Source organism: Schistocerca piceifrons, chromosome 11, assembly GCF_021461385.2.
Source record: "Schistocerca piceifrons isolate TAMUIC-IGC-003096 chromosome 11, iqSchPice1.1, whole genome shotgun sequence".
Lineage (NCBI taxonomy): Eukaryota > Metazoa > Arthropoda > Insecta > Orthoptera > Acrididae > Schistocerca > Schistocerca piceifrons.
The window spans coordinates 169,618,472-169,632,008 of NC_060148.1; the positions used below are offsets into that span (position 1 = coordinate 169,618,472).

Genomic DNA, 13,537 nt, shown 5'->3' on the forward strand with positions numbered 1-13,537 from the left:
TCCAATCACCAGCTTTCTCTTCCGAATGCGGAAACATTTTGTTGACATCGACCTACATAGGGAGAAACGATTACGACGAGAAAATAAGGGAAATCAGAGCTCATACGCTATACGAGATTGGAATAATAGAGAATTCTGAAGGACATTGAACCACCTGCCAGGCACTTGAATGTGATTTGCAGAGTATCCATGTAGATGTGGATGTAGAGAAGTTTTTGTGGCGAAAATATCTGGAACTCTGTAGAGTAGTCGATTAAATGTGAAGCTTTCGTGCAATGGGAGAGGCGTCTTCCTTTACAGTTCACTCATGTATACTCTGAGACATCCAGTGATGGATGTGTGTCACAGATAAGGAGGAAGAAAATCATCCTCAGTCTGGATTTAAATATAAATGATGTCACGTTACGAGTAAAAGAAGTTTGTTGGTTTACCAGTTTTTACCACGACACAAATGAATAATCTTTGGACTTGGAATGATAAAATTTTTAGCAGATGAAAGCAGTTTCGAAGGGACTCCTGAAGCGTGTGTGTCACGCAACCCCGGTAACGAGTTTTCTGGACTGGTAGCTTCACTCGTTTCGTGGCAAATGAACGGGGGAGGAACATGTGGTAGTTCCGAGGCTGTATTACATTGCTACAGTTTCATTATTGTTTTTCACTTCGTTATGTCATAGAGGTATGAAATTATATTCTCTAGCGAATTATGGCAGTCTGTGTTGAGTGCAGAGATTTGGGCATTACTGTGGAAAAGGAAAAAAAAAAGTACTCACAGTGTCTGTGTGTGTGTGTGTGTGTGTGTGTGTAAAGTCATAACAGAAATAGACACGAATATAAAACAGGAAATATGTTTATGGCTCTTGAGCAAGTACAGTTGTAATGCACTGGTCATTCTAGCAGTATGGCACATTTTGACACTGTGCAGTGACCTATTTTCGTCTTGAACTCTGTGATAGCCGTTTCGAATAAGCGAATACGCGCTACTTCACACCGGTCACTGGTGAATGCTCAGAACAGACAGCAGTGAGTGATGTAGGGAGTGTGACTTGTCAAGTGGGAGAGAGTCTGCAGAGGACACCGTACAGGCTGTGAAAGATGATGAGAACATATGTGGAGGAAGTAGGATCGCCCACCCCTGTAGTGTGACGTATAGCGCGCTCGCTTGGCGGCAGGCAGGTGAAGTGGAAATTCCGCACAGCGGATTACCGACCGTGGGTGGTGCAGCCGCCCGCCTCAGTGAGGTTTTCAGGCGGTTTCCCACACTCGTTTACGCTAATGCTGGGTCGGTTCACGATTTCCACTGCACAAAATACGGTACAGAAGCAGCGAGAGTGCGAACACACACACACACACAGAACAAAGTGTACACAGTCAATAGACAGGATCCAGAAGTGTCTCTCCTCCATTAGGTAACTGACCATTGTAGTGAGATTAACTGTAAGAAGAATTAGAAGAAGAAAAAGAGGAAGAGGAGGAGGAGGAGGTGTTGAGAAATAATGATCGCTAGTATTGATGTAGCATGAGGGGAAAAGCGTAACCACAAGATGTGTGGCTCACAATATAGGACAGTGAGGCTCTTAAGTCGCAGACAGTCAGTGTTAAATACATCAGTGACAACGTATAACTTACCGAGATTTGATCTGTGATGTTAGTAAGGGGAATAGTGAGACATGAGTTGCTTAGTTTACTGTATGAGAGTATGGGTCGACATTGTGACTCGATCGAATTTGAGTGGGGAAGAGGAAGAACTCGTGGTGTTAAGGTAACTGCAATAAATAATGGGCAGCTATTTGTCCCCTGGTTTAGGTGAATTGTGTCAGTATCTAAAGTAGAGGTTATAAACACCGAATTTGAAATGCAATTAAATATTTGGTCTCCTAGAATCAGAAAGTGTAACTGAGAAATAAGATAAATGAAAACGATGCTGTTACGAATACCATCATTTACATTGTGAGTGTGTGACATCAGTTACAAAACGATAGCTCATGTCTCAGCCAACTGACAGACACATTCTCTGTGAGCCGCTGCACAGCTGACCAATTCTCGGTTAGGTGTCGTCTTGTCGGAATGCGTCCGAAAGGTCGGGAAGGATTCGCAGTCCGAGTCCGACAGTTACCCCGTGGCAGTGTTCGCCGTTAAGTCACCCCCGACTTTAGTAGCAGAAGTTCGGTGCACTGTGCGAGGGAGCTGCTACGAGACGTGGGCAACTAGCTGCTAGCCGCGGAAGAATACAGATTTCTGGAGTCAAATACAATTCTTTTCGTAAATAACTGGAGAGACTGGGACAGTTACTGTCTCCATTTCTGCAGAAAGAAGTTAGGCAAATGAGGCCTGCAAGGCTCCTGAGGGCGCGTCCAAAATCAGGGTGCTGCGGCGAGACGGTAAGTCCGGAAAGCTGTGTTGTCGGAGATGTGCAGCTCGTCACGTGAGGCGCGAGTAGGCTCGTGCGCCGTACAAGTGTGGAGGGTGCCGTGTAAGGTGGGCTCGGTGGCGCCGTGTTTCAGGACCTTCCGCCATGTCGGCAGCTGCTGAGGTTCAGAGGACGGCGGCCGTGGACCTGGGCGCCCTGCTGGACGCGGGCGAGGGCGCGGTCGTCACGCTGGTGGCGGGAGAGACGCGGCTGGCGGCGCACCGCGCGGTCCTGGCCGCCAGGAGTCCCGTGTTCCGAGCCATGTTCCAGCACGACACGCTGGAGGCCAGCTGCGGCGAGGTCAGAATCGCGGACGTGGGGGGCCCGGTGCTGAGGCAGCTATTGTCTTACGTGTACACCCTGCAGGCCCCCCAGCTGACCGACACGGCCCCGGAGCTGTTGGCGGCAGCCGACAAATACGGCCTGTCAGCCCTGAAGGCCGCCTGCGAACAGCAGGTGGCGGCACAGCTGGAGGTAGAGACTGCGGCGGCTGCAGCTGTGCTGGCGGTGAGGCACTCGTGCCCCAGCCTAACTGCGGCCGCCATCCACTTCATAAGGTCTCAAACATACAAAGTAATGGCGACGCAGGGCTGGGCAGATGCAATGCGTAGCTGCCCTGAGCATCTGATTGAAGTCAGTCGGCTGCTTGGTGAGCCACCAGCAGAACCCAGGTGAGCACGGGGCAGGATGTTTTTCTGTGTCTACCAGTAACATACGCGTGTGTGTGTGCGTGTGTGTGAGTATTTCTGAGACTAAAATATTTGTCAGCGTCTCACCTCGGATGTATCAGTGCTGTACAGTACCCGTGCACGGAATGCCATTCGCTGACAGCTCACGATGGCGTAATTGTCTTGTCACGACTGGTTTATTAAAGCTCCACGTTGAACTCTTTTTGTCAGCAGTTACGTCAAGTAAAGAAATCAGAGACGCCCAGTGTAACATCTCAGATACTTCCATTCTCTCCTGCTCCAGTTTCCCCACAGTCCCATGTTCACTACTATACAGTGCTGTGCTCAAACATACATTCTCGCAAATTTCTTCCTCATATTAACGCCCGTGTTTGATACTAGTAGACTTCTCTCGGCCAGAAATGCCATTTTTACCTGTGCAACTCTGCTTTTGATGTTGTCCTTCCTCCATCTGTTATTTTGCTGCCTAGTAAGCAGAACTCGTTAACTTCAATTACTTTGTGACCATCAACCCTGATGATAAGTTTCTCGCTGTTCTCATTTCTGCTACTTCCCATTACTTTCGTTTTTATTCAATTTCAGCTCAAACCATATTCCACATTCATTAGCTTCTTCATTCCATTCCCTGTAATTCTTCCCCACTTTCATTGAGGAAAGCAATCTCATCAGCAGTTCTTATCATTAATGTCGTTTCATCCTGATTACTTCTTCGATGTGTAGACTAAACAGTACGAGAGAAAGACTACATCCCTCTTTTACACACATTCTAATCCGAGAACTTCGTTATTCGTTTCCCAGTCTTATTGTTCCCTCTTCGTTGTTGTAAATATTGCATCTCTCCTGTCTTTCCCAAAGCTTACCCCTAATTTTCTCAGAGTTTCGTACATCTTGCTCAATTTCACACTGTCGAATGCTTTTTCCAGGTCGGCAAATCCTATGAACGTGGCTTGATTTTTCTTCAGTCGTGCTTCCATTATCAACACCGTATCAAAATTGTCCCTCTGATGCCTTTAACTTTCCTGAACCGACATCTAACAGAACGTCAATACTCTGTTCCAGTCTTATGTACCGGGTGGTCAAAAAGTCAGTATAAATTTGAAAACATAATAAACCACGGAATAATGTAGATAGGGAGGTAAAAATTGACACCCATGCTTGGAATGACCTGCGGTTTTATTAGAACAAAAAAGAAAGACGCTTGAAAGATCACTTGCGCATGTCGTTCGGTGATGATCATGTGCTCAGCCGCTACTTTCGTCATGCTTAGCCTTCCAGGTCCCCAGACCTCAGACAAATCTCTGCCCTCCAGTCACGTCTGTAATCGTCTCTGGCGCCGCCGGAGGCTGTCCAGTGGAATGCACCAGTTTGCTCCTACTGGGATACGCCAGATTACGTTGCCTATGGATCTGTTTGAGTCTGAAGCATCTTCTACAATGTCAGTACTGATGTGACGCTTAGATCCCACTCCTATTCGTTACTCTCTGTCTCTCAGATACGTATGCTTCATACAAGGCTGTCTCCTTTATTTTTCAAATTTTTTGGAATGTGTATGCAATACTCTACAGATTACTTGACAAGCTGTAAACATTGCCTGTGAGGCAATGTTGCCTGTACTGCCTGACCCACTTTTTCTTGTAACAGCAGCCTGTAGTGTAATCTTCTCAATGTCAGTCTCTCTTGTCCAGTTTAAAACGGAAGATAATGTTTGAGTCAGAAACACACAACCCTTGCTGTCTTTTCAAGAAATCGAATTATAGAGACATTACATGCCTGTATGATTTTGTCTGCTTTACTGAAAAGCAAATTTTGAAACTACTCATTGTAACGTTTGCAGTATAGCTGTTGTAGTTCCTGGCCGTCACCTTCTTCATTCCCTCAGGCGTCAAACGTATTGCATGGTAGTTATCCACTGTTCATCAAAATATCAGCCTATCAAACAACTCCTGTATGTAAGTTGGTACCCCGAGTTACCAGATTATATCTTCTCCATCTCCTCCCCCCCCCCTTTCTCTCTCTCTCTCTCTCTCTCTCTCTCTGTCTTCAGTGACATCACTGAGCCTCCATACATTAGGTTTCAACCAACCTCACAAGCCAGCCGACTTGAACTGCTTGCCAGGTTGTGCCCGGCAGGTGTTGTGTGACTGAGGCAGAGCTGCTGGCCCCTGCGGCCGGGCTCTCGTGTCCAGTTCGGTGTCTGCCGCCTCCAGCCGCGCCTCTTGTTTTCCAGCGCGCCGGCCGCCCCCGCCGCCCGGCCGCCCAGCGACAGCAGCCGGACCCCCGCCGCCGCCCCCGCCGCCCCCGCCGCCCCCGCCGCCCGCCGATCTCCACCGCCGCCGGACAGCGCCGCCGTCTCCCGCCTGCGGTGAGTGGCCGCTGCAAGTCCGCGACTTGTACCCTCACGCCAACACTCACTGCCGTGTCAACCAAACGTTATACTAACGAAGAAATCGAATTTCATATACTTTTTCAAATGTTAGATGGCGCCCAGGTTACAGTTATCAGGAAAAATTATTTCCTTGCTTAACGGTGTGTTTAGTGTAGTTGCCACTTTCGATGGTCTTTATGCGTGTTACAAATTACTCGTGAAGGAAATGGGTGTGAAGCCAGGGTTTCAGTGCATCGGCATTCACGTAACCCAGAGGATGCATTAATGAATCGTTGCGTATACAGGTGTATGCACAGGCTCAAAAGAAAACATAAAAACAGTGATAAAGTAAGAGTAAGCAGAATTAGAAGTAAGTGGGCTCAAAACCGGCTGTTAACAGCAGAGGGTGTTGATGTGGCTTGTTTCGTGCGTGTCCTCAAATATTATTCGAATTTGCTTGAGATGACTTTCGTGGATGGATACTTTCGTATTGTAGGGCATATTCTGAGGCCTCAAGTGATCACCAGTTCAGTAGTGGAGGGCACTGCGGAGGGTAAATATCGAAGAGGGAGACCAAGAGATGAGAACACTAAGCAGATTGAGGAGGATGTAGGTTGCAGTAGGGACTGGGATAGAGTAGCATGGAGAGCTGCATCAAACCAGTCTCTGGACTGAAGACCACAACAACACAACTTTCGTACGTAGCAGCCACTGATGATCTTAATGCAAATTAAAGCTCTGGTAGTAGCGTTTAGAAATGAAGAAATTCAGAAAACATCAGCCACAATGAAAGTTGGAGTCAGGGGGGGGTGGCGGCTGCGGTGCCCGTCGACGATAGGCGGGAGACGAGGTCAGCTGTGCTGTGGGCGTGGCAGGGTGGAGGCGTGTGCAGCACTGCACACCCCGCCCGTCTCAAACCACGCCCTGCAGCTGGTGGCATCTGCCGGGCGTCCCGAGCACAGCATCTCCAGTCAGCGCAGAGCAGTTTTTTCCTTAACAACTTCCTAATATTCATCTCGCTTGTTCGAAATCAGCGACCGGTGTTAGTGGACATAACTAGTCGGCTTTCTGAAAAAATATGCCTTACAGCCAGCTGAAAGGTTTTACAAGATGGCTTCGTTGAGACTCCATTGACATAGCTGTTTTTGAACTTGAAGAAGGTGCTCGATGTACCAGAATAGTACCTCCACAGGACTAGGACTAGCAACATTGTGACTATTCAGCATGCCATTTGAAACTGATCAGAGCAGAATGCAGCAAGACGCAATAGAATAGAGGAGTGTCCTAAGTTTCAAGTGGGAAAGTAGGTGCAAAATAAATGCTGTAACTTAAATATATGCACTGACTTTAGAAAACACATTGCTCCCCCTATACGGAGACTCACGGATTTCGTGGCTCGGTTACATATCGTGCTGAGCTTTAGACACGTACAGCGTGTGGATCTACTTGTCATCGAACCACCGGCCTCCTACTGTTACAATCCAGTTTCGTTATTCTATTAGTGAAGCGAGGGTTGCATCGTTCTGTCCACCAGAACCGTCTGTGATAACGTCTCGGTGTTGCACCGCCCAGAACCCTACCAGGCTGCCTTAACTGATTTGGGTTTTTCTCCTTATATTATAACGACGGTTTATTTTCATAGATTGACACATTTTTCGGATATTTAGCGATTGTCAGCTGCCTTTCATGGAAACACAGCCTGACTGTGTGCCACTCGCACCTGCATAGCTCCATAAATGAGAGAACTTCAGGTACATTAACTTCTTACACGGGAAACAGCCTCTTCACGCTCTGTACAGTATCACTGTGGGCAACTGGCAAAACAGCACCACGGAATAACAATACTGACTGCAGAGGAGTGAAGCTCAGCTTACACACTAATAGTGAAAGCTACCCACAGCTACTACTGGACTTTACACTACTATTATTGTCGAGGGTAAAACTAATGAGAGTAATTAGGGGCTCCACCGCAAACTGTGTCGTCCCAGTGGCAGGGCGTGGCCAGGGTTTAACGCGGCGTGAGTAACTGCAAACACTGTATTCCCCATTAACCGACACCACAGTTCTGAACCAATGTGGTACACTGCTGCTGGCCGCTGTTGTTTGACGTTCCAGTAAGTCTCTGGAGTTGGCTCGCTGCCCCACTGGGAGAAAGTGATGGTGCAACCAAGCCCTGACACCTTCACGGATCGGACTGCTCGCTGGACAGCATATATGCCGAGAGCCGATTTCTGTCGTTCTTGTGGCTGCAGTATCCCTACCTCTTAAGAATAATGATGTACAGGTCCTTTGCACACGAACGCATGTCCGAAGCAAGAGGCACAGTGACAACAACAGCTGTTAAAAAGATACAATCAACAACACAGGCAAGGAATCATCGTCTTCATCCTCCAGCAGCTGACAATGACTTTCAATCAGAGTATCCTCCCCTGCACGGTGATTGACGTGTTGTTGTGTACATAGTTCCGCGTAGTCAGCGTATACACAACTTTCCCACTAGAGCGCGCCTCACTAAGCACAACAGCGCAGGCGCAGCGCTCGTCCGTCTCCGCACTACGAGATGGCACTGCCATTGAGACGGACGAAATTCTGCTTCCGCCGATCCGCGTATTAATGTGTAACGCAGCCAATGAGATTGCTGCTAACACAGAACCTTTTCTCCTCGCGGATCACACTCGCGCAGTGATACCTGAACGCGCGAGGTATTATAACCTCCGATTAGTCAGTCTGTATTAGTCTGCATCAGTCTCTACTCAAGCTTCAGTCTGCGCCTAATAATCGACTGTGATAACGCCGCTGCACTCGGTCGTAAAGTGAAGGCAGTCGGCCACTGCGTTCTCTGTGCTGACAGACAATACCTGAAATTTGGTATTTTTGTCGTGCTCACATCACTGTGGATGTCGTAATTTTCGAATCCGTAAGAATTTGCAAAATGGAATGTCCCATGCCTTCAGCTTAAGGATGTTGATGAAATGTAGTTACATCAATATCTTCTCCAAAAAATATTGATGTATATCGGACATCATTTTCTGTCGGTATATCAATATGTCGATATCAAAACGGCAATATCGACTGTGATATTTTTATTTTATATTATATTTTCGATAAATATTTGAAGCTGTCTTATTTTCAAATTGTAGTGGGACATGATTCTTACCTTCAAGTGTGTAATAATCTTACTACTTTCTGAGTTTTCATCACGTCCAATCTTGCCCTTTGAGTGTGTGAATCAAGTATTTGTGGCAGAGAACAAAAACACCGATTGCACCGTGGCGTGGGAGGGAGGGGGGGATTGAATGGAGTGACAAGATTTACGACGTCAACAAACAAAACACCAATTTCCTAAAAAAATAATTTTCAGCGGAACTAGTGTGCTATTTCTGCACATCGAAATTCTTGAAAAACAGTTGCTGAAAATGAAGAACAAAAATGTAAATGACAAGCCGTGGGCGCAGACGTGTGAGGGGAAATGCTGACGTAATCGGCGGGCAGCGCTGCCAAGGGAAAAAGCACGCTTTAACTTGGCCGCAGAATTTCGACGCTGCAGCTGGTAGGTGCCTGGCCTTTGCAGAAATGGAAAAGCAGGGAAGCAGGCATGAAGTGTTCCGGACAAACCCGCTGTGGTGACGAAACACCACGATGGACCCATCACATGCCTTTTTCTGTTTCAGTTTTCAGTTAAATTTTTGTGGTTTTGATTGGTGAGAACCAATACTATAACAAAGGATACTACTGTACCCTGCCACTGCAGAATAATACTGCAGCAAAAAAACATGAACGACAGAAAAGGAACGTAAATAAAACTTTAGTTGCGAAGGAAATGCGCCACATACAACAACAAAACACAGTGCTCATACAAGCGTCTGCCAACAGCAAAGTATGTCGAAGGCTTTAGGAAGACTGTGCAGTGCTCGATAACAGCAAATTGCCTCCGATGGGCGTGACGTGACGACTGTTTGAATTGGATTGCTTTGAGGAGTTGCGGGCTGCCTCTCGCGCATGCGCAGTTGAGTGGCGTGTGAGCAGTCCCTGCTCCCTGTTGTGGTTACAGAAGTGTGGCTGGGAGCCGCCTTCTGACGTCGCCGCCCTCGGGAAATGCGGTGGACCCGGGGCTGGTGCAGAGAGCAGCCCGAGCTGTGGTGGGCGGGTGGGTCGCCTCCACGTGGCCTGTGTATACGTTCAGCGGTTTTACTGTCTCCTCCTCGTTTATTGCGCTCACGTTAAATTAAAGGAAAACGGAGTTTTGTGACCAGGAACTGTCAGATGAATTAAAATACGTTCGCTAAAGTATGTTACTAGTTTCAGATTCTATTTCCACCTTTCTGACAGGCAAGAAGTAATCGCTTTGCAGAAGAGTCAAGTTATTTTTCAAGGTTCGCTAAAGAGATTAAGCTTTTAATAATCTTTTCCGCTCAGGCAGTCAATTTATTTGAAACAAAGTGTTTAATTTCACACTATTGCCTAGTTTCAACTGTTCGCTGCGCATCAAGTGCACTTATGGCATTATGGCATAATAAAGAACCAAACATGATGTAATGCAGTACTGGTGCTGCAAGGAATTTACATCGGAATCTCGACTTGGGAATGCGCGCTTTAAGGCGAATTGTGCATTTTAGCGTGGTGCACGATATCCGGATGTTCTTGAAGTAATCCTGTGATGTCTTGTTTCTTTCGTGACATAATGTAAGATCTTTCAGAGCTTCACACGTACGAACATGAGGGCCTCCTGCGTCATCCCGTAGCTGCGCAAGCGCGGTGACTCCTTCCACCTGGCGCTCTCTGTCAGCTGCTGACACGAACCTCATATTTCTAGCAGGTCGCGGGAAAATACTGAGAATGGTGGTTTCAAAAACGTACAGCGTAAATTTCCTTTTACGCAAGATGAACTATGTGCGAGAATGTACGATGAATTTATTGAATCAAAGAGCGTTTGACTCTCATTTAAAAATCAACTCCTTGGTGACGAGCTATTTAGAGGAATTTAGAGTCCAGAAGATGAGACATTTGGGTCGTTACTAAAAGTTTTACAATCACGTTAGTGTGACGTGTATTAAAGTGTAAAACGCGCACAGATCATCAATATCGTATGTGCAGCCTTAGCTTCTCTTGCAGCTTATTAATCTTTGAGACCAATGTTGTATGTGAACGCTGTGTATATTAATTTAAACCATGAGCTTTTATTATTTGTGTGTTGGCGCTACTTACGAGTGATGTTGCTGTTGGCTGACTACATCGCGTGTCGTGTGCTGTCATCAGCTGGCGAGATCACGTGACATGAGCTATGGCTGGCTTACAAAAGCTCTTCGCAATCTCGATTTCAATGCATCGGAAAGTAACATGCGGTGTTTGAGGGAATCCGAATGTATACCCCCATAATAGGAACATATGCACGACATCAAAGGTCTTGCAAAACGTTTTTTTTTCCGCTCAATTTAGTTTCCTAAAGTGCCGGGAATTCTACGTCGGTACAACAATCAAAGAAGTGATGAGTTTTACAGTGGGGAGGAAGAGTATATTGTCGCTTAACACGGAAAAAGTGTATTTTGGCCCGGGAGAAAGTCTATTTTTAACCGAGAAGCCGAGGAAAAATGCGTGAATTTTTTTTCCTTGTCCATGTACACGCCCTGTTAGGTTGTTGATGTACAGAACATGTAATAACAAGTCGATAGTTCTACGACTCTACAACCAGCAGTATATTTATAATGTGCAGCTATTTTTATACGCAGGAGTGTCGCGATATTTTGTCCACCGACACACATTTTTTTCAAGATGTCGAGAGTCGGTATCAACATTTTAGTAAATATCGATGTATTGGACACTCAATACTTTTAAAAATATCCTGGTGTAGCGCCGACTACCTTCCCGCAGCCGAAGTCTGTCAATTGCGGCCGTGCGGCCATCAGAGAAGACGGCGGCAGCCCTTGCAGGCGAGCCAGCCGAGTACAGGGGGCAGCCCGGCCGACGCTCGGCCCTCCCTGCAGCTCGCGTGCGCCACGCCGCAGCCGCCTGCGTCTGCAGACACGGCTTCCGTCGGCTCAGCCTAACATTCGACCCGGTCTCTGCTCGAAGGCACGCGGTTGCTTCCTGACGGTGAAACACCTGGTCTCAGGTCGAAATTACAAACTACTCGCAATTGTACGTAGACGGAATACACTTTATTTAAATACTTTGAGCACGTACTGAAGTGTGTTGGACAGTCGCTGACAGGCGGTAGGGGGCGTCCCTTGTGAGGGTCGCCTGCCCTGGCCGCCCTCTGCCCTGGACGCGGTACAGTGTGTCCGTCAAGTCGTGCGCCCTCTCCGCTCCGCAGTGCTGTCCCGGCGACCCAGTCTGGCCACACAGCCTGGCGCCGCTCACTCCCACCTCAGCGACTGCCCTGTCCAGAAAAACACGACATTACGGAGTAAATTGCACTAACACGCGAACAGGAATCATATGTCAGCGTTCCCGTATCTCTTAGAAATATAAAAGCGGGTGCCTGTTCGTGTGAATGCGTGTTCGTGTACAACTTCATCCACAATTGGCGCATACATTCCGTCCGATACGGTTTTTAAACAACACATACTGGAGCTGTACTGGACAATTTAAGCCTTTCCTTCGATGTGGTCTGGCCTGTGTTGCGATCTACGTTTTGTTAACAGACGAGGAAGTTGTATTTCTGTACTCAGAGATGCCATTAGTTGCCTGTGTTTTCTTGCCCAGTGTCGGAAGGGATTGCTCCACACACAAGTAACCGTTAGAGGTGTGTTTCTCTGAAGCTCAAAGATCGGTTACCAGCAGGATGCTGAGGTGACAGGAGGTGACTCCTCAGAGTGAATTAGGAGAAAAAGTTAAAACAGCTGGTAATGAGATGCAGTGCACAAATATTTTAACGGGAAGCGGCTGCAGATTTCGATAGTGGGATACTGGTATGTGTCTGTCATACGCTGGTTGATCTGTATCGTAGAGGGAAGATTTCTACATTTGTAACTCATGGCTAGGCAGAAGTGTATTGAGGGCTGCTGGAAGTTTCGCGTCTGTGATGGTTTCTTTCATTCGGTGTGTGTGTGTGTGTGTGTGTGTGTGTGTGTGTGTGTGTGTCTGTGTGTGTGTGTGTGTGTAGTAGAGTGAGAGAGTGTCGATGTTTTGTGCAGGAGCCTCTCTCAACAGGAGAGAGGGAGGAGGCTGATACAGGCGGCCAACCAGGGCGCGGTGGAGCAGCTGCGCGAGTTACTGGCGGCGGGGGCGGACGTGGGGGCGAGGGGGCAGGGGTGGTTGGGGACCAGCTGTACCGCCCTGCACCTGGCAGCAGACAGGGGTCACGTGGCGGCGGCCAGCTGCCTCGTCGGCGCCGGCGCGGAGGTCGACGCCAGGAGCAGCTGGGGGCAGTGGACACCCCTGCACTGGGCTGCATTCAATGGCCACGCTGGTGTGGTGCGGCTGCTGGTCGGCGCCTCTGCTGACCTCAACGCCAGGGATCGGTGGGGGCGGACGCCGCTGCACTTGGCGGCAGAGGGGGGCCGGGCAGAAGCGGCGGCTGAGCTCCTGCTGGTGGGGGCGGACAGGGGGGCCCGGGATGAGCGTTGGAGGACCCCCCTGGACGTCGCCAGGGAGAGGGGAAAGCAGGAGCTGGTGGATATCCTGACACAACGCTGACATATGGCATTCATTAAGCACAAGCAGTTACATCATATGCGTTGGTGTTTCAAATAAAGAATACAAAAAAACAATCCTTTGTTCATTTATTTGTACATACCATTTTGTGCTGCGTATGACAACTCCGGTAACACCGGGACAACGACGAGAGATACCTGTAAACTAACGTGAGGAGCCCTTCAGTCTGTAAAATACTTCACAATCAGTTTTTGCAAAAGCTGAGTAACAACTGATAAACACTGCACTATTACTAAGCACCACCTGTCTCTCTCAAGATAACCTCAGCACTCAATCTCTTTGAAGACACGAATGGCGCAATACTGTTGGTTGCCTACCACATCACGCAGCTGCACTAACGTTCGTTGTTCGGACCAGACCACTGCATTACCCCATTACTGGAAACTATATGCTCCTAGCGTGCGTGGTGCTATGTTACACCAG

The 13,537-nt window shown here is 48.0% G+C and overlaps 1 protein-coding gene across 1 annotated transcript; it reads left to right on the plus strand.

Annotated features, from left to right (window-relative positions):
• The first annotated feature begins 2,321 nt into the window (after nucleotides 1–2,321).
• Nucleotides 2,322–13,096, plus strand: LOC124719869 (poly [ADP-ribose] polymerase tankyrase-1-like). Its single transcript, XM_047245051.1, has 5 exons — nucleotides 2,322–2,378; nucleotides 5,247–5,458; nucleotides 9,513–9,632; nucleotides 11,330–11,530; nucleotides 12,595–13,096. Exons 1-5 carry the CDS (start codon nucleotides 2,322–2,324, stop codon nucleotides 13,094–13,096), a joined length of 1,092 nt encoding a protein of 363 aa, XP_047101007.1.
• The last annotated feature ends 441 nt before the right edge of the window (nucleotides 13,097–13,537 follow it).